This window comes from Budorcas taxicolor, chromosome 8 (assembly GCF_023091745.1).
Source record: "Budorcas taxicolor isolate Tak-1 chromosome 8, Takin1.1, whole genome shotgun sequence".
Lineage (NCBI taxonomy): Eukaryota > Metazoa > Chordata > Mammalia > Artiodactyla > Bovidae > Budorcas > Budorcas taxicolor.
In genome coordinates this window covers 47,402,275-47,424,483 of record NC_068917.1, presented here as the reverse complement: position 1 = coordinate 47,424,483, position 22,209 = coordinate 47,402,275, and the positions used below count along the sequence as shown (strand labels likewise).

The window sequence follows — 22,209 nt, the reverse complement described above, 5'->3', positions numbered from 1 at the left end:
CTGGTAGGCTGCAGTCCATGGGGTGGCTAAGAGTCAGACACGACTGAGCGACTTTACTTTCACTTTTCACTTTCATGCATTGGAGAAGGAAACGGCAACCCACTCCAGTGTTCTCGCCTGGAGAATCCCAGGGACGGGGGAGCCTGGAGGGCTGCCATCTATGGGGTTGCACAGAGTCAGACTCGACTGAAGTGACTTAGCAGTAGCAGCAGCACATGCTAGTAAAGTAATGCTCAAAATTCTCCAAGCCAGGCTTCAGCAATACGTGAACCGTGAACTTCCTGATGTTCAAGGTGGTTTTAGAAAAGACAGAGGAACCAGAGATCAAGTTGCCAACATCCGCTGGATCATGGAAAAAGCAAGAGAGTTTCAGAAAAACAGCTATTTCTGCTTTATTGACTATGCCAAAGCCTTTGACTGTGTGGATCACAAAAAACTGTGGAAAATTCTGAAAGAGATGGGAATACCAGACCACCTGATCTGCCTCTTGAGAAATCTGTATGCAGGTCAGGAAGCAACAGTTAGAACTGGACATGGAACAACAGACTGGTTCCTAATAGGAAAAGGAGTACGTCAAGGCTGTATACCGTCACCCTGCTTATTTAACTGATATGCAGAGTACATCATGAGAAACGCTGGGCTGAAAGAAGCACAAGCTGGAATCAAGATTGCCGAGAGAAATATCAATCACCTCAGATATGCAGATAACACCACCCTTATGGCAGAAAGTGAAGAGGAACTAAAAAGCCTCTTGATGAAAGTGAAAGAGAAGAGTGAAAAAGTTGGCTTAAAGCTCAACATTCAGAAAACGAAGATCATGGCATCTGGTCCTATCACTTCATGGCAAATAGATGGGGAAACAGTGGAAACAGTGTCAGACTTTATTTTTGGGGGCTCCAAAATCACTGCAGATTGTGATTGCAGCCATGAAATTAAAAGACGCTTACTCCTTGGAAGAAAAGTTATGACCAACCTAGACAGTATATTGAAAAGCAGAGACATTATTTTGCCAACAAAGGTCCGTCTAGTCAAGCCTATGGTTGTTCCTGTGGTCATGTATGGATGTGAGAGTTGGACTGTGAAGAAGGCTGAGCAGCGAAGAATTGATGCTTTCGGACTGTGGTGTTGGAGAAGACTCTTGAGAGTCTCTTGGACTGCAAGGAGATCCAACCAGTCCATTCTGAAGGAGATCAGCCCTGGGATTTCTTTGGAAGGAATGATGCTAAAGCTGAAACTCCAGTATTTTGGCCACCTCATGTGAAGAGTTGACTCATTGGAAAAGACTCTGATGCTGGGAGGGATTGGGGGCAGGAGGAGAAGGGGACGCCAGAGGATGAGACGGCTGGATGGCCTCACTGACTCGATGGACGTGAGTCTGAGTGAACTCCGGGAGTTGGTGATGGACGGGGAGGCCTGGCGTGCTGTGATTCATGGGGTCTCAAAGAGTCGGACACAACTGAGCGACTGAGCTGAACTGAATGAAGAACCTGTCAAATAAAGTGCGATGTCTGAACTTATGGAATATTCTCCAGCCATCTCCAAGGGTAATCATGAAGACTAACCAGTTGGGCAGACTGGGTGATCAGTCCACAGAGTTATGCTCCTCTTCCACAGGGCAGAGCTGTTGCTGGGCAACAGATGCCCATCCAGGAGCTACATTCTCCAGACCCACCCTTGTAGCTACGTGTGGCCATGTGACCAAATCTCAGAATGAGGGAAAAACTAGTGTGAGAAAGAACAGAAGTAACGCGTGTTTGTTCTGACTAGAGACGTTTGTTCTGGCTTACACATTAAGAGACGTTAATATACCTTTCTCCTCACTGTTTATTTCCCCTTTCAAAAGCTCAACACAGGTGACCATGAAGCTCTAGGAGATGCCAGCACTAGAAGACGGAAAGTATCTGAGTCCCAGCTCCTCACTGGATGGACAAGAGTCTTTGCCCACCAGCAACATCCACATTGGACCATTATGTGTGAGATAATAATTTCTATTGTTTTAAGGCAATAAAAATTGCCTAAATTTCAAGTTTATTTGCTGTAACAACTTACATTTTCTTAAGCAGTAGAGAAGGAACATAGACAATAATTTAATGCTTCGTCAAAAATGCAGAAATCTAAACTTTTAGGAGATTACAAAAATGTACAATTATGTACACTTTGGGGTTGGCACTTAGAAAAATAATAAATAAATATGCACAGAAATAAAAATGTATAGTTTGTTAAATAGGAAAGATTATAAACATATCTTTATCTTTTAAATTTGAATTTTTTAAAGATAACATGTAATCTGTTTAAAAGTGAAAAAATTCACTTGAATAAAATTTCAACCTAAAACATTTTAGTTATCACTGGAAATTTTACCCGTGTAGATCTACTCATTAACCCACCAATATGCCCCCCAAAATGCAGTAATGCCGGACACTGTAGATAACTCTAGTTGAGAGAATTCTAAAAAGAAACAAGTGCTGGAGGAGACGGAGGAGAACGAGTGATAAGGCTTCTAAGATAAGAAAAGGAAAATCATGAAGATATTTGTGTACCACAGGAGTGCTCACTAAAAGGGGACCTCAGCAGAAGAGGATTTAAATAATCAAGGGGCTAAGATGACCTGCTCCGTCAGTACCAGTCAGCCTCTTTCCCCAGCCACTCCTATCATTGTCCAATGGGCTTGTGAACACAGTGGCCAATGATGGCAAGGACAGAGGTCAAGCATGGGCTCACCACATGGACCTCTACACATTGAGGCCAACATGGCTGCATCTACCACTGAGGACTCCATCTGCCCCCAGCAGAGACCAACACTCAGTCCAGTCTCCACCTGTGTTCATATCACCTTCTCTGTGTGTCTGTGTTCTCCTCTTTTGTGAATTCTCCCTCTCCCAATTCAGTTCAGTTCAGTTCAGTCACTCAGTCATGTCTAACTCTTTGTGACCACATGGAGTGCAGTACACCAGGCTTCCCTGTCCATCACGAACTCCTGGAGCTTGCTCAAACTCATGTCCACTGCATTGGTGATGCCATCCAACAATATCATCTTCTGTCATGCCCTTCTCCTCCTGCCTTCAATCCTTCCCATCATTAGGGTCTTTTCAAAGGAGTCAGTTCTTCTCATCAGGTGGCTAAAGTATCGGAGTTTCAGCTTCAGCATCAGTCCTTCCAATAAATATTCGGGACTGATTTCCTTTAGGATTGACTGACCGGATCTCCTTGCAGTCCAAGGGACTCTCGAAAGTCTTCTCCAATACCAGAGTTCAAAAGCATCAATTCTTCAGCACTCAGCTTTCTTTATAGTCCAACTCTCACATCCATACATGACTATGGAAAAACCATAGCTTTGACTAGATGGATCTTTGTGGGCAAGGTACTGTCTCTGGTTTTTAATATGCTGTCTAGGTTGGTCATAGCTTTTCTTCCAAGGAGCAAGCATCTTTTAATTTCATGGCTGCAGTCACCATCTGCAGTGATTTTGGAGCCCAAGAAAATAGTCTGCCATGTTTCCATCATGTCCCCATCTACTTGCCACAAGGTGACAGAATTGGATGCCATGATCTCAGTTTTTTGAATGTTGAGTTTTAAGCCAGCTTTTTCACTCTTCTCTTTCACTTTCATCAGAGGCTCTTTAGTTCCTCTTTGCTTTCTGCCATAAGGGTGTGTCATTTTCATACCTGAGGTTATTGTTATTTCTCCTTGATTCTAGCTTGTGCTTCATCCAGTCCAGCATTTTGCATGATGTGCTCTGAATATATGTTAAATAAGCAAGGTGACAATATACAGCCTTGATGTACTCCTTTCCCAATTTGGAACCAAGGCAAATGTCATCAGAAAAGCTATGGCTTTCAAGATCTAATAATTGGTTAAAGAAATATAACCTTTGGAAGCCCTGCTGTATCAAGAAAAAGCACCCAAAAAGTTAAAAGATCTAGATTTAAGTCTTGGCTCTATCCCTGATCTAAGGCAAATCATGTAATTTCTCTGAGGCTCAGGGTCTTCATCTGCAAAGTCAAGAAGGTTCAGAGTCATGAAAAGTTACTTAAGATGGGATTATATAAACCCTCTATGAGCTTCAACATGACACAAATCATGCTATTGCCTTACCCAAATTGTCTCCCCTCCCCATTTAAAATTTAATTTTAGACCTTCAGTTCAGGTCAGTTCAGTCACTCAGTCGTGTCTGACTCTTTGCAACCCCATGAGTTGCAGCATGCCAGGCCTCCCTGTCCATCACCAACTCCCAGAGTTCACTCACGACCTGGGGAGTTCCTCTTTCAGTATGCTATCATTTTGCCTTTTCATACTGATCATGGGGTTCTCAAGGCAAGAATACTGAAGTGGTTTGCCATTCCCTTCTCCAGTGGACCACATTCTGTCAGACCTCTCCACCATGACCCACCCATCTTGGGTGGCCCCACAGGGCATGGCTTAGTTTCATTGAGTTAGACCAGGCTGTGGTCCATGTGATTAGATTGACTAGTTTTCTGTGATTATGGTTTCAGTGTGTCTGCCCTCTGATGCCCTCTCGCAACACTTATCATCTTACTTGGGTTTCTCTTACCTTGGACGTGGGGTATCTCTTCATGGCTGCTCCTGCAAAGTACAGCCGCTGATAATCCTTTAAACTACCACTTCCCTTTCTGAAAGTCTTAGAAGTACTATCCTCTGCCAATGTTGCAGACTGCTACCTTGCAAGGAAAAGATGGTCTACTTCCAGTACTGGCTTTGGTTTTGTTTACAGCACTGAAGTAGGCAACAGCTGACTTTTACTCACATGTGAAATCCAGTCACAGCCTGGGGAGGTCTGAGCTGTGTCACTCTGCTGTCCCCTCACTGACCCTCCCAAAGGGGCACTGGAGGAACAGACATGCCCACACCATATGGTCTTTCTTTTCTTTGTTTTGTTATCAATTTTATTCCATCCTTCTTCAATGCTCCACGTGATGATTTCATGCTCCCATGCTGAACAAGTTTATTTATTAAAATCTTTGTACAAGAATTGAATTATTTAAGGGATGAAATCTATCTCAAAAAACAGCCAGAACAACTACCTTAACAATTATATACTTCAACTAGAATTTGTTTTCCTGTTAAGTGATATTGCTTTATTTTATTTTGAGATTAGCCTTGACACTTAACAGGATACATTTCTCATTAATTCTTTTTTTAACACGTTTAACAAGTTCCTGTAAGTGAAGAGGCATTTCAATAACATGGTTGGCTTGTCTTTCAATTTGCAAAATCCTATTGTTAAAGTGACATTCGAGGCCTCACTTAATGGATTATTAAATCTTAGTAAGAATTTTGGAGGCCTTTTCTTCAGAAATCAAACACATTTCAGAGTTTCTTGTAAACTGAGGATTCTCTGAACTGCATATGATAATGTCTGTGTTTGGCTGGAAGAAGAGAAATCCCACCCAGCCCTGCACCAACCTGGATGGGCCTTACTGCCCTTGAGAAAGACATCTTTCAGTTCCACCAGGAAAGGGGGCAAAGCAGACCTGAGTCACTGTCACTTGCACATGCACATAAAGGCACACAGACACAGGTCCCAGGATCCACGGGTAGCCATGAGAACACTGTCACACAGGCGCCTGCAGACACACATGTGAGGTACACACTTCCCCAGACACACAGATGCATAGAGCCAGAACGAACTTGTTACCCCGTCTTCTAAATGCTTGGGAAAGAGAGGGTGTAGGCAGCAGGCATGTACAGTTATCATCAATCATATCCCATGATGCAATTACTTATAATCCCTCTGAGTCTATTCTTCTAGATGCCAATGTCTTCCACCAACTCTTAAATCTCACCTAGATTGCATCACTGTTTACTCCACCCACGAATGGGCACAGCAAGTACCTCAGGAATTGATATGCTCCTCCACATACCAAAGACCAGTGTCCTGAGAAAGAGAAAATTTTATTATATCAAGCTTTCTCCCAGCATGTCCATACTTTACACCATGTGCTATATACAACGAATTATTTAACTCATTTTATTTCTGATGGCTCCCTCTTTTCAGAATACTAACAACTACTCTAAATTAGATTTAGTACGAGTTCAGTTTCTAATTAACTCAAGATTAAAGTCCTAGAGAGCAGCAATATATAATTTAAACCCTGGGGCTGAAATCTCAGAGTAGATGCAGAATTTTGATTCCAAATGATTATTCCCCAGCAACATAACACTAATGAAAGCAGGATTGTTTTCATGTGTAAACTCCCATAAATAAGACTTCCCCTTTATGATTTCCTTTTAACTTTAAATGAGTCATAAAAAAAAAAAAAGAGTCCCAGACAGAGAAAAGAAAAAGTAAGCATGACATTCTTCAGTATCCTCTGTTCACTATGTCATATCCCTGTAATTCTCAAAGTGAATCAGAGAGAGTTAAAGAGCACACTAAACAGAAACTTTCTTGATGGTTCACAGAGAGTGCTGTTCAGGACCACACAGCCACCACGACATCCACCTACGAAGTGCATGGAAAGTCATAAACACAAAGATGCCTGTTTCTCATCTTCTTGGTTAAACAAAAAACAAAAGCCATGAAGGAAACCCAGAGTCAAACTGCCATGGATGGCAGGGCTTCAGGCTCTTGTCCCAGGTGTCAGAGATGAGTGCCAGCCCCTGACCAGTGCTGCACATGAGTAAGTAGGAGATGGTAAAGTGGAATTTTGAGAAATAACAAACTCAAGACATGGATGTGGTTATCCAAACATCAAGGGACTTCTCCATTTGCACATGGATAATTGTGCAGTTATACATTTTGCTACAGGGAGACCAGATGGGAGCAACGGAGCTCATCCTCAGCTGCCTGTTGCCCTGAAGTCTTGACACACACCTAGGGGCCAGAAGGAGAGATGAGCTCTCATTAGATCCAAACCAAGATGGGTTTCACATTCAATTCCCAACCTCTCAACAGGTGTAGAAAAGTCACAGGTATCTGCAAGTTTGGCCCAAATTCTGTTCCTCAATTAGTCCACCAATTCTCAAGGTCTCGCTGAGCAGATAGCAAGCTTTCCTTAAGTACAAAACGGGGGCAATGAAACTGAAGCTTATGTTCCTACTGGTAATTAGGTGCTTGGAAGATACTGAACTCTACCTTAAGATAGAGGACATGGCTCACTGAAATCAAAAAGGGCCTATCTGCTGCCGCTTTTCAAAGTGATCAAGCCAATTGGATACCTGGATAAGAACTATTGGATCTATCCAGGTCAAGAAGGTAGAGTTGAGCGCCCTGAGATACACTGAGATTTTGGTATTCAATGGGAAATGATGTAAAAACAGATTTGCCACCTACCGACTATATGACTTTAGAAAAGATTCTGAAATCTCTGTATTTCAGTTTTGTTATCTAAAAGATGTAGGGTGAAAGATAGCAACAAAGCCAAACTCTATGGCTTCAGTGTCTGGCACCCAAAAAATCCTTGATGTATTTCCTTCGTCTTCCTTGCTGGTATCATTTCTGAATTCTTAATTATGAATTTCTAATTCACAGTAATTGAACACATTTGATGTTTTACTAACCTGCAGTCATTTTTAAATCATATATATATATGACATTTGAAGAAGTGAAGTGAAGTGAAAGTCACTCAGTCACGTCTAACTTTTTGCTACTCCACGGGCTATACAGTCCATGGAATTCTCCAGGCCAGAATATGGGAGTGGGTAGCCATTCCCTTCTCCAGGGGATCTTCCCAACCCAGGGACTGAACCCAGGTCTCTGACATTGTAGGCATATTCTTTGCCAGCTGAGCCACAAGGGAAGCCCTATATGACATTTATATATTTTATATGTGACATTTATACATATATGACAAATACATATGTGGAATATAAGACATTGAGGAATTATTCATTAGAAGAAAATAAAAATCATCTGTAAATCTAAAAGTGATTACAGTAAACATTTCAGTGTCTACCTTTTGTCCATGTGTCTTTGTGTATCCCCTTCTCTCTTTCATTTACATAGTTATATATTTTTACAAAAGGGAAAGACGTAGCCAACGTTTTTCACTTAATGCATCTACTCCTTCCGTGGAGCCTCTCTCTCTCTGTCACTGGACATCTTTCCACAGCATTATTTTAGTGCTGTATAGTCTTCCATTATTTTAAGGTACCATGGTTTCCTGACCAATATAAATGTGCTCTTTTAGCTAAGTTTTTATATGTAAATAGGAAAAGGAGTATGTTAAGGCTGTATATTGTCACCCTGCTTATTTAACTGATATGCAGAGTACATCATGAGAAATGCTGGGCTGGAAGAAGCATAAGCTGAAATCAAGATTGCCGGGAGAAATGTCAATAACCTCAGATAGGCAGATGACACCACCCTTATGGCAGAAAGTGAGGAGGAACTAAAAAGCCTCTTGATGAAAGTGAAAGAGGACAGTGAAAAAGTTGGCTTAAAGCTCAACATTCAGAAAACGAAGATCATGGTATCTGGTCCCAATCATTTCATGAGAAATAGATGGGGATACAGTGGAAACAGTGTCAGACTTTATTTTTTGCCTCCAGAATCACTGCAGATGGTGATTGCAGCCATGAAATTAAAAGACGCTTACTCCTTAGAAGGAAAGTTATGACCAACCTAGATAGCATATTCAAAAGCAGAGACATTACTTTGCCAACTAAGGTCCGTCTAGTCAAGGCTATGGTTTTTCCAGTAGTCATGTATGGATGTGAGAGTTGGACTATAAAGAAAGCTGAGCACCGAAGAATTGGTGCTTTTGAACTGTGGTGTTGGAGAAGACTCTTGAGAGTCCCTTGGACTGCAAGGACGTCCAACCAGTCCATCCTAAAGATCAGTCCTGGGTGTTCATTGGAAGGACTGATGCTGAAGCTGAAACTCCAATACTTTGGCCACTTCATGTGAAGAGTTGACTCACTGGAAAAGATCCTGATGCTGGGAGGGATTGGGGGCAGGAGGAGAAGGGGACAACAGAGGATGAGATGGATGGATGTTATCACCAACTCGATGGACATGAGTTTGGGTGAACTCCGGGAGTTGGTGATGGACAGGGAGGCCTGGCGTGCTGCAATTCAATGGTGTCACAGAGTCGGACACCACTGAGCAACTGAACTGAACTGAACTGAAAAAATGTTTGAGGAGTAAATCACACTATGGAATAAATTAAACTGAAAGTAGCTTGCCACTAATTAAACAGAAAAATATTTGTGTCAATGGGATTCTCCATGCAAGAATACTGAAGTGGGTAGCCATTCCCTTCTCCAGGGGATCTTCCTGACCCAGGGATTAAACCCAGGTTTTCTGTACTGCAGGCAGATTCTTTAATGTCTGAGCCACCAAGGAAGCCTCTATAACATGTCTACAATCTGCACAAGTGAAATGTCTTCTTTCTTCTTTAACCACCAAACCTCCTCACTGAAAAACTGCTGAAGTCCATGATGAGGAGTGAAAGGACCATGTCTGTATCCTTGTCTTGGCCCAGATCTTCTTTCATTGACCCCATCTATGCCTCTGACTTGCACCATCCACTTGTATGTCCCATTCCAGGCTGCTAACCTACCTATGTTGCTGAGCTCACAGTAGAAAGCTGTCCATGCAAGATTAGTTCTTGAATAGAATAGCAAGATTTATATTACTTATGTTTCTTACTAGCAGTCCATCCAGCTCTAGCACAAATTCTATTTATTACCACAGAAATATAGGGCATTCGGGAACATTTAGTCACTTCCTTCAACTCTGTGCTGTCTTCAGATATTTCTGACATCTGGGACTCTGCTCCACACTCTCCTTGAATATACCCAGGGAAGAAGATGTATCTTTGGGGATAGGGTGTCCCAGGCACATATACACACATATAAGCTACTTGATAAACTATATAAATGCTTAAGAATACTTTCCATTTGGAACCTTTATAGGTAGACAGAAACATATATATGTGTGTGTGTGTGTGTGTGTGTGTGTGTGTGCACATATATATATACACATAAATATTTGTTTCATATATATAATACTCACCCAAAACTCAGTATTTTTGGCATTTTTATAAATAGTGTATTATTCATATTCCGGTATACGTATATATTTTTTCCCAGAAAAACCTCAGTCTCTCTTTATAGCTATGCTCTAGTCTCTCCTTATAGCTATGAATAGTTGTCACAGTCAATTAAAATACAAATATGTGGATCTTTAAATAAATTCCATCAGACCAATATCTGGTTGGGAAGTAATTACTGTCCATTTGCTAAATGACTCCATCCGTTCTACTATTTTCCAATGAAATAAAGACCTCTGGCAATCATAGATTTACAACTCAGCAAGATTAAACAATTTACTGTTATTTATGACAGCAAAGCTGGGTCTTCTGTATTATATTCCACATTAGCATCTGTCACTTTACATTTGGGAGATCCTGTCCAAAAAAAGATTATGCCTCCTAACCAAACATTCAGCAGGACTGCAGGAACAGGCACCCTGACAAACATCCTGACAAAATACTTTAAAGCATCACTAGAGCTTGCAGCTGTGCGTTTTCAGACGGCTCAGCAGATGAGCATGGAGTTTCTTAGCCTCTGCTCAGTCTGTTCCTCTCAGTAATCTCTCACATGGTCCAGTCCATTAGGCTTTAAAATCCTCATGAAATGAACAGATTAAGGTCTGGCCTCAGTGGAGCAGGGATAGAGGGGGTGGGTCTGCTCTTAGCACAGTCTAAGCCTCAGAAAGATTTTAGATTGAAAAGCGTAGCATTGACTCAGCTGATTCATAACAGGAAATAATGCACAGATCATGCAAAAAACAAGGCTTGTATGTTGAGTTACAGTCTATGCCAGAGCAGCTGCTGCCACCTCAAGTACCGTGACAGGATGCATGTGCATGTGTATTTGTGTGTGCGTGTGTGTGCGTGTGTGTGTGTGTGTGTGTGTGTGAGCGGGGAGAGGATCATGACTTGAGCAGTTGCCTCCCAAGCCTTAGGCAGCAGTCTGCAGAAATGCCAAAAGCCTTGCCTATGGAACTGTGATCAACAGGCACCTTCTATCAGTAAGGCTGCTGCTGCTACTGCTGCTAAGTCACTTCAGTTGTGTCCGACTCTGTGCGACCCCATAGACAGCAGCCCACCAGGCTCCCCCGTCCCTGGGATTCTCCAGGCAAGAACACTGGAGTGGGTTGCCATTTCCTTCTCCAATCAGTAACGCTACTCAGCATAAAAAGCACATATGCACATGTCCTTCTTTTATTTTAACTGGAGGAATAGTTTGGTTTTAATTGAGTCATATGAATCAATAAATAATTGATAATAATCCATTACCTCATTCAATCCTCCCAAAACCCCTGGAAGATGTGGGAGGAAGTATTATGACATTCCCTAGTTTTATAAATGAGGAAACAAACCCCAGAAACCTAGGCAACTTCCCCACAGTCATACATGTTGCAAATAGTAGTACCATAATTCTAATTCAGAGCATCTCCTTTCTTCACTGTTTTTTAGGGATGTGTTTAACTATGAAAGCAATGCATACATATGTGTGTAATTACTTAATAAAGAGACATATATGAAGTAGAAAGGGAAAGGATTCCTCTCCCCCCACCACACACACCTTCATGCCCTAGATATATTCACTGTTAACTATTGGCAGTATGTTCCTCCGACCCTACTTTATATACCTAATTATATACACATAAGTAGGATCATGCTACATCATGCTACACATGATCTTCTACTAACTGCTGTATTTCACTTTAACAAACTATAATCCACATCTTTCTCATGTCTCATATAGACCCACTTCCTTTATTTATGGATACTAATGCATTTCTGGTATGGTTGTGTCATAAGTTATGTACCTGCTCTCTACTGCTAAACATATAAACTGTTTTCAAGTTTTCCTTCGCAAAATGCTGCAGTGAATATTCTTGTACATAAATGTTTCCACATTTGTATTAGAAAATTTACAGGATGGATTCTTAAATTAAGGGATTCCTAGATAATTGGACAAGTATTCTGTTAATTTAGATACATACTGCCCAACCGCCTAACAAAGAAGTTGTAGCAATTCAACTTCCACCAAGACTGAACAAACATGACAATTTTCCAACATCTATGCCAGCTCTGAGTATTTTCTATGTTTTTTTCAAATTAATGGATTGTTTTTATTTATATTTCTTTGGTTACTAATGACACTGATCATCTTTCCCTACATTTGTAGTTGTTGACAATATTTCTTATAAATTGTTTGAATTTTTATTAATTTCAGAAAGCATTTCGTATATTATGATACTAGCCATTTGCTGTAAAACTCTCCTCCCAACATTCTGTGGGGTCTTTTGTCAAGTAGGATAAACTCTGGTACTATGATTTCAAATTCCTTTCTCTTTTCCATTGTAAATGTCTTAAATACAAAGCCAGATAGCCCTAGTTAGCAAACCAGATTCTCCCTAGAGGAAAACAACTGAAAGGCAATAATTGTTCTATTTGTACAAAATACCTATTAGTAGAGGCTTGGAAAAGGAAAGAAAATTGTGACCTTATGCCAAGAAAAAAACGTCTTTGGGGACTGAATATTCCTAAAAAATACAGGCATTACTCCAAAATTTGATGTCACTAACAATGTAGGAGATGAAAGATATTTAAAGACTCAGAAAATGTGGGCTTCAACAAGTCTTGTGTATATCCTAGATATCCTCTTATTCATAACTAATGTGAGTCAAGTCAGATGAAAGAACCCAAAACTTTCCCTTTGGCTATGCAAATATAAACAGTAAAGGCATACTGGCCAAATCTTGAGTATTTGCAATTAGCCGTCAAGGCTGTACACTAACAAAGGACATTGCAGTACTAGCTTTCTACCTTCAATTTAAAGATCCCTGGGCAATATAGATCTTTTTTGTTATTTGCCTTTTTTTTTTTTTTTGCTGCCTATTATTCTCAAATAATCATATTCAAATCTTATTACAGTGTTCGTTCATGTCACTGTTGTCTAATGGAAGAGTGGCCAAGGCCCAAAAGATGAAGGTTAAGGTTGCTAAAGCCAATACCTCTGCTTAGATTCCCCCAAAATAGGTTCCAACTTCTATTCCTCAAGGCTGTACAGAAACTAACAAACTTCCAGAGTTCACAAAGGGAACAGATGTTTTACAGAAAAATTTTAGGGCAAGTTTCAAGCATAATGCTGCTGATATGTATTTGTCTTTTCAACAAACATCATTATGTTTTATCACAAGATTTAATAAAGCAGCTTAGTTAAAAATGCCATCTGGGTCTCTGGACACATTAAACAAAGCTTAAAATAACCCACCCCAGCAACTGGGAGGGCCCAGCTGTTCTCAAAACCTCTCCTACTCCTTTTACTTCCTCATAAAAAAGTAAATGAGGACTTAAGGCTACAAGAGTAAAGAATGAACTGACCCAAACAGGGAGATGGGTGGAACCAAGGGCTCCCAAAAACTTGCTATTGCTTATATAATAGATTTCCTATTTCCACAATTCTGGGAGGAAGATTTGGGAAGGGAAGCAAGATAAAATTATGGTGGGTCCTTTAGGCTTTTCTAATGTACTACACACCAGTCTTTCCTAACGTCTGAGCCATAGTAGGCCATTCCATTCACCTATTCTGGAGTTGACACGAGCAGAAAATACAGAGCAATCGCTGTCCATTTCTTTTCCCTTCTAGAGACAGGACCTGGAGCCGGCCATGCCCAGCTTTCCAGATCCATTTCAGGAAGGAAGCCTTCGTGTTGAAGCACATGTTTCCCTCTCTTGCTTCTTGCTTCTTTCCTCCTTACTTGCCACCCACCACCACATCCCAATCTGCTTCTCTTCCAAATGAATGTTCCTTGTCTTTGGCACCAAACCAAGATTTGTTCCTCAGACAGTTCTCATAATTGGCCAAGGTTCATATATTCTTATTCACTGCAGCAAATACCTCTTCAGGATCTATTAGAATCAAATACAATCTGTGACAGTATCTATCCAGAGAGCACACCCAAGTCCCTTGCTGACCCAGCATTCCTCATATTCACTTTATTTTCTACCTCTAAAAGATTTCACAAGACATTGAGAAGCTCTTTCATTCTGTAAGCTGCACTGCAGGCCAATATTACAATCATTAATGCTGATCATCATGTGGCCAGTACAGTGCATGACTAGCCAAAAAATGGATTTTCTCTTGGCTAAATCTTGTAACAGAGCTCTACATTGTTTCAGTTCATACATAGAGTCAAATTATTACATGAGATGTATTCAGTTGACTATAATAATACTCCCCTGCATTTCTTAGTTTTGTGGATGTTACAAAATGTTTTCATAAGCAGTGCTTCATTTGATTCCCAGGATAATTCAGAAATGCAGTCATACACAGTTTATAGACGAGAAAACAAATGGTTCCTAGGTATGTCAAGAGGCTCAAGCTTTGGACTGCAACTTGTTTGGCAGAGCTAGAAAACGAGGCAAGCCTTCCAGCTGCTGATTCAGTGTTTTCTCTACCACACCTCATGCCTCCTGGGCTAAAGTCAAAAGAGAGTGTGGTTATCATATGAAGAAATCAGGTTTGGGTTTGCCAATTCTGTATCTGTAGTATTTGATGGGGCTTCCCTGGTAGCTCAGCTGGTAAAGAATCCGCTTGCCATGCAGAAGTAATATTCCTGGGTTGGGAAGATCCCCTGGAGGAGGGCACGGCAACCCACTCCAGTGTTCCTGCCTGGAGACTCCCCATGGACAGAGGCCTGGTGGGCTACTATCCACAGGGTGGCAAAGAGTCAGACACGACTCAGCGACTAAGCACAGCGGCAGCACAGCACAGGACTTGGTGACCTACTTTTATTTTATTTAATCAATAGTTGCTGTAACAGTCTGGCTCCATGAAACACACACATACATTTAAAATGCTAAGTTACAGAACTGTGCTGTCTAGTATGGTAGCTACTAGCCACTTGTGGCTAAGTTGAAATCTTAATTAATTAAATTAAATGTAAAATTTGGTTCTTTAGCAGCATCAGCTACATTTCAAGTATTCAACACTGAAGTGTCCTAGTTGACTAAGACAGTGCAGATTTCAGAACATGCCCATTCTCACAGTAAGTTCTATTACACAGTGCTGATATACAAATCATCTTAGAGAAAGAAGACTTTAGAGAAAGTCAGAAACATCTTAAGGCAGGCACCGTGCTGTCATCTGTTCAATATTAAAGACAGTTTAGGACTAAAAAAGAAGAATGTAACAAAGAGGAGAAAGATGGACAGGTGGTCTTAGCCATTGATGGATCTACCCAGGGAAGGGCAAAGGCATTCTTATAGCCTAATATTATGATCCATTTAGCTTTTCAACTCTTTAAGACATTAGAATAAGTTGATACATAAAGGATCTAAACCCCTGAGGAGTATCTAAAGCAGTTGGAAATAGAAATAGGATAAAAATAAACTCGTTACAAACCAAGTTTAATCACACTTCATTTAAATAACACTATTTACTCCATGTACTTAGTTTTCTATAGTTTGTTTTTTGCTCTATATAGCAGGACATAATCTTTGAAGGGGGATTTAAATACTTCTGGAGATTTTTCAGATAAATTCACATAGCACCATAAAAACTACTGTAAAAAGGTAGTTTCTTTACATTTTTCATTAACCTACTCAAATTAATTATATAAAAATCCAACAATCTATTTATGTTACTGCTTAGTCGCTAAGTCGTATCTGACTCTATTGCAAACCATGTACTGTAGCCCACCAGGCTCTTCTGTCCATGGGATTTCCCAGTTAAGAATACTGGAATGGGTTGCTATTTCCTTCTTCAGAGGATCTTCCTGACCCAGGGATCTAACCAGCGTCTTCTACATTGGAAGGAACATACTTTACCACTGAGCCACCAGGGAAGCTCCATTATATTCAAAAAACAACAAAAAAAACAAAGTTCATACCAATGGAGGTGGCTATTTCAACGAACTCTTACTCTGAAAATTGGTAATTAAAAAAAAGAGAGGGAAATAAACACACATTCTGTCTTTCATAAGGAACTATATTACAGGATAATCAAAGAGCCCACTAGTGAGAAAAATACCCAGTTTATAAAAAATGTCAGCTAAAACATACAGATAGAATTAAGGAATTTGAAACTTATCATTTTGAAATCTCTGATGAAATAATCAGTTCAAGTCAGTAACATTAATGAATGCTAAAACAATCGGGTAAAAGTTGATAAGGAACTGAATATTCACATGGTATGAATTAACCCCATAGGCTACTGCTAGTCCCAAAGGGGAAAATAATGGACCATACCACCATATCTCTATAATCATCTCGGAATCACGAATGATGAAGCAACCAGAGATTATGTTTCCTTGTATTATGCAACTGAATACACACCATTGCCATGAAATAATCTTGCAAAAAGAAAATATTAAACCTGAATCTAATTAAGCTTCTAGACTGATTTCTAGTTCTAACACACACACACATACACAGAGGAAACGGGATGAAAAGGTAAATGACACCATAAAGAATTAATCATAAAATTCCAGAAAGGAAGTGGAGGAGGCAGTTTATAGAAAGACAACTGACCTAGTCTCTTCAAGTCAATTTCATTAACAAAAAGAAAATAAAGAGGTAGGTACTTTATTTTGACTCATTGGAAAAGACTTTGATGCTGGGAGGGATTGGGGGCAGGAGGAGAAGGGGACGACAGAGGATGAGATGGCTGGATGGCATCTCTTGACTCGATGGACGTGAATCTGAGTGAACTCTGGGAGTTGGTGATGGACAGGGAGGCCTGGCATGCTGTGATTCATGGGGTTCCAAAGAGTCGGACACGACTGAGCGACTGAACTGAACTGAAGACAAATGTAATGTGTGTTCCTTGATTATAAGAAACAAGTTTGAACAAATCAGGTATAAAAGACGTTTCAGAATAACTGAGGAAATCTGAAGTTAGATTGGGTCATAACTAATATGTAGAAATATTTTTTAAATTTTGTTTGGGATGTTAATGATACTGTAGTGAAGTGAAAGTCACTCAGTCAAGTCTGACTCTTTGCAATTCCATGGACTATACAGTCCATGGAATTCTCCAGGCCAGAATACTGGAGTGGGTAGCCTTTCCCTTCTCCGGGGGATCTTTCCAACCCAGGGATCAAAGCCAGGTCTCCTGCATTGCAGTGGGATTCTCTACCAGGTGAGCCACAAGGGAAGCCCTAACGATATTATAACTATCAAGTAAAATGTTCTTCTTTTTTAGAGATTCATACTGAAGAACTTGTGGGTAAAATTTCATTTTTTAAAATATACTTTAGCCCCTCAAAAAGATGAATCAAATATAGAAAAACGTGAACAATCCAGGACAGGAGTATGTGGCTGTCGTAATCTATTCTCTCCACTTTGCTGAAAGCTTATAAATTTTAATAGCTTTATTACAAAAATTCCTTAAATCTCAAATTGTACAGGTATTTGTCCAATACATTTCAAACTCTATGAGATATTAAAACATTAACAGTGTAGTTTTACCTTCGAAAGATTGAAGGCAAAAGAAGGGAATGGCAGAGGATGAGATGGCTAGATGGCATCACTGACTCAATGAACATGAATTTGAGCAAATTCCGGGAGACAGTGAGGGACAGGGGAGCCTGGCATGCTGCAGTTCATGGGGTTGCAAAGAGCCACATATGACTTAGCAGCTGAACAACAAGAAGTGCATTTATCATTTTAGAAATTCCGAAAACTTCTGTTTTCATCCAGAAACTATATAATCAAAAAGCAAGTATCATTTTTCACAGAAAATGTGCTTTGTAAAATTAACTTTTCCTATTAAAATCAAGATTTTCCAGACAGAGAGAATGCAGCCCACCTGGTCAGATTCAAGTCAGTTCAAAGAGAATAAATTCTACATTCTACTATTTTTCTAGGTAGTTTATGAATATCCAACGGGAAATAAAAAATGGCCAAAGTATTTGGAATCATAAGTTCCCTATTCCTGAGTATAGTCAGCAAGTCAAGTCAGGAGGTAAGTGTATCCCCACCAATTTGCAATCACGCAAGACCAATTTTGCTTACAGTGGTCCTTTTAAACAACCTTTCTCCTGAAGCCAGCCTTCTGATTTTCCATTTTGCTTTATCAAAAGCTCCAAAGAAGGTGAACAAAATGAGGAAAAGATTGGAAAAAATTGGTTGTTTGAAATCTTGATAAAGTCAACCATCCCTTTCCCCCATGCCCATCCATCCTAGAAGTAATACTTTCAGATTATTTAAGAGATGGTGCTTCTGTGTGGACTTTAGTTTGTCATTCTTTCCTTCATAACCGCTAGATTAAACTTGACTCTATTTTAGGCATATATATTAACATATGCTATCTCCTAAAATTAACTCCATTCTTAAAGTTAATGTGTATTTATCAGAGAAGACGCACTGAAGTAAGAGACTGAAGCATCCTTAGGGCAAAGCGTGCCAATAAATAATACAGCATAATAACAATTTGCCCATGCAAATCACCAACCGTAGCTTCAAAACTATCCAGACCCATAATAAATACTGGACAGGCTACGTTTCTCTCCTTAGGAAAACTGGCCCAGGAAGGAGTATGAAAGCTGCCACAGCTCTTCCAAGGCTCATTATTCTCCATCATTCCATGGGAACAGCTTTGTCAGACAAGAGTAAAAGACTATTTGTCAACCTCTCTCCAACTGTCTGATTCAAGCCAACTTTCATCAATCCCAAGTGAGGAGCCAGAGAGAAATACAAGTCTTGTATCTTCAGCAGCAGCATCTGCTGGGGTTAGAGATCACAACTCCACAACCCAATGGGCTCCCAGTCCCCTCACCCCCACTTCCACCCAAACCAGGCCTGTTTTCCCAACTGCTTTTTGGTTATTAAAAAAAAAAAAAATCCTCTTTCCCTATCCTGGAAACACTGAGAAGTGGGAATTATAGTAGATAAATGTAAAGAATAAACAACCTTAGAGCTGTTTTTTTTTAAGCAAGACATGAGAAAATTAAAAATGAGTTGGAAAGGAGGGGGGAAGAAATTCAAATGCCAGGTAATTGTTTAGTTTCACTTTTTTAAATGTTCATATTCATTTATACTCATTTATTTAAACCTCTGCAGAGGTTTCCCTTAAAGAAAAGTTCTATAGGTGTGGATCTGACTGTATTAAAAAGACTGAAATTCCTCATTTAGACAGTGTTTCCCACAGAAAACTCAGGGACTCTAGAAGTTAGGTATTCCCCTTGAAATGTTGCTGGCTTTGGAAAGGAGGAAATCAGGGTATGAGGATATGCCAAAAAGTGCATCAAATTGTAGGACAGGAAGAAAGAGGGGAGAAAGGAAAAAACTCAAGGTCTGAGAATTCAGATAGCGAAAGGAGACTACATAGGTCGTGGGAAAAGGGACAGAATGAAAACTGCAAGGGAGAAGGGGCCTGAAATGTTGTCAACTGTCAAAGGGCATCTAGGAGAGAAATAGGGAATAGCTTTAAGAAACGCATGGCAAATCTCATAGATTTTCCTCCGGGGAACTGAGATCCCAGTCTGTATAATTTCAAGTTGACCCCCGCCCCGTCCCTTTCCTCGTCAAATCAATTATGAAATAACTCCACAAACCAATGATATTAAAAACCTTCACGCTTGCCAAATATGTCAGAGATAAACACTGTGTGTGTGTGTGTGTGTTTCTGAGCCAACACTACTGTTAAATTTGGCAGAGCCAAGATTTAGAGTGGAAGACTGCAAACAGAATACACGAGTGGTGGGGGTAGAACTATATTGGTAGCTGGAGGGTAGTGAAAGCAATCAGAGCAAATATTTTTAAAGGGCCGAGGAAGAGAAAGTTGAAAAGAACAGCGAGCAGGTGCAGAACATGGTCAGAGTCCAGGGAGAGGTGAGGGCGATGTGGCATCCATCGGGATGCCCAGCGGGGCTCAAAGAAAGGCTAGGAACTCTTAAGGCCTTTCAGAGTGGCTAACACAACGTAGCCCAGGGGTCCCTGGTGCGCTGGGGACGCTGAGGGGGAGACAGCGGTGGGGCAAGGGTAAAGGGCCTGGGAGAGCAGCCGAGCTGCGGAGCAGGATAGGGGTCGGGGCTGGCTGGAGGGGAGGGTGGCGGACTCCACGGACAGCGGGTTACTCACCCCGTTGGCCGCAGCCATCTGCACCACGATTTCCGTGGCCGTCCTGCTGAAGTACCTGCCGTCGCTGCCCACCACCATGGTGCAGCCCTGGCGGTCGCGCAGGTCGATGGACGACAGCACGCTCTGGATGAAGTTGGGCAGGTAGTTGCGCTGGCCCTCAAAGAGCCCGGTGGGCCGCCGCAGCCCCCCGCCTCCAGCCGGCCGCTGGTCCTCGTAGGGGGCCGTGGGCACCGTCAGCACCGGGATGGGGCTCCCCTCCATGGCGCCTCCTGGCCGGTCCTGCCGCGGCTCCCGGAGCCGGAGGGAATCTGCAGCCCGACGGGGCCCCCACCAGCCTGGCGGTGCGCCCGAGCTCCGCCTCACGCTGCGGCCCCCTCCGCTGCCGGTCCGCGCCCGGCGCCCTCCCGCCGTGCAGACCGCTCCTCCCTCTGCGCGCGGCCCCTAGCTGCCCCGGCAGAGTTTGGCCTCTACCTTCCAAGAAAGTTTGCTCCCGCCCAACTTCCTCTCTGGCCGGAGAGCTCAATGTGCCCGAAGCTTCTTCTTTCTGCTGGACTCACTTTCAGGGTGTCCCAAAAGTCCCTTCCCAGTGCCAATTACCCTCACTGACTCTAGGACGCCTCCTGGCTGGCCTAACCTGAGCCTTCCCCGGGTGATCGCGTCTCTCCCGCACACCCTCGTTTAGAAAACAGCGGCGGGGTGGGGAAGAGTTTGAGCAGGATCGGGGGTCCTCTCCTGCACCCGCAGCCCCTCTCCCCTCCACCTAGCAGTCCTCTCTTCCGGCCTCCCAGGGAATGAGTGGTTCGCAAGCACCAGTTTCTCTTTTGAACAAGGGCAGGGGTGGAGTTGGGAGGGGGCTGAAACGTTTTGCCATCAGAGAACAGCCCCAGCCAAAAATAACCCTGGAAAGGCGAGCTGAGAATTGTTATCTTCTGCCAGCGCTGAAATTGGAGGCTGGGCGCTTCGAATGTGTCTGTGTGTGTACACACACACCCCCACCACTACCATTTGTTGCAGGGAATCACATACTGTCAGGCCCTTCAATCCAGCAGGACCCACCCAGCTATCCACACTTTTCCCCAGGCTGTCTGAAGGCAGCACACTTCTCAGAAAGGAAAAAAAAAGTTTTTTGCTTGTTTTTTGTGGTGGTTGCAACAGCAGCAACACTGACGCACAGATGCCCGTTTCCTTATTCTCACCCTCTCACCCTCCCTAGCCCCGCTCCTGCTTAGAAAACAGGCTGTCCCACACTGTACTTGTCCACACTGCTGAGCTCTCACCAGGATCCATTGCTTTCACTGGAAGGAGGGTAAAGCCCTTTGTAAGGTCCTATTAGGGATGAATGAATGAACAAACCCAAACTAAATAAGGACTGGGTACCAAGAACTGGGCTTGTTCCTTTCACAGGCATTCTGGCATTCTGGTGGGAAGGGGGCTCAAAGAAGGGGGCCTTCTCTCCATAAAGCCCACCAAAATATCCCAATTCAAGAAATTCCCTGTAGAAAATCAGAGTGAAGAGAAAACAGGTAAAAAGCATAAAGCCCCAAAACAGAAGACACAATTCTGTTTTGTTTTTTTTTTTAACTTTTCGGCCATGCAGCATCTCCTCAGACTAAGGATCAAATTCATGCCCCCTGCGGTGGAAGCACAGTGTCTTAACTGCTGGACCACCAGGCAAGTTCCAAGAAACAATTCTTATTTTTGTTTCTCTTTTCACCCCCAAAGCATTTTTGCACCCAGTAAAGTCACTAAAATCTCCTGCTGCTGCTTCTTCTTCGCTAAATATCATCCACTTCCTGGGACTAAGCTCAATTTGCTACAGGATTATAAAGTATTTGATCATAGTAAAATGACTGTGAATAACAGTTCACACTTATGTGCTCTTTTGCAGTTTACAAAAGGCTTTGCATCAGTCTTTAGAGACTCAAAATATCTAAAATCAGTAGTTACGGCATTCATATCATTCCCATTTTACAGATAAGAAAGGCTTTCTGTGAGGTTAAAGGAAGTGGAGAAGATGGCCTACATTCAGTCCAAATTCTTATATGGCCCCTCCCCTTTTTATTAATATCTTTAAAGTATGAAGTCATTAACTGAATCCTATTGACGGCAAAGATTTTTTGTATTTGTGGGTGTGGTTATTGTT

At 41.8% G+C, this 22,209-nt stretch overlaps 1 protein-coding gene across 2 annotated transcripts in view; it reads right to left on the bottom strand.

Annotated features, from left to right (window-relative positions):
- PGM5 (phosphoglucomutase 5) overlaps nucleotides 1-20,849 on the bottom strand; it is a 208,603-nt gene extending 187,754 nt beyond the window's left edge. Inside the window, exon 1 of one of the 2 annotated variants that reach the window (XM_052644903.1) lies at nucleotides 20,067-20,849. In XM_052644903.1, coding sequence (XP_052500863.1) covers nucleotides 20,067-20,327 — 261 coding nt within the window. In that variant the 5' untranslated portion in view covers nucleotides 20,328-20,849. Of the gene's footprint in view, nucleotides 1-4,552; nucleotides 4,592-20,066 lie in introns of those variants that run through there. The other variant, XM_052644905.1, reaches the window with a different exon arrangement.
- Between the last annotated feature and the right edge of the window lie 1,360 nt (nucleotides 20,850-22,209).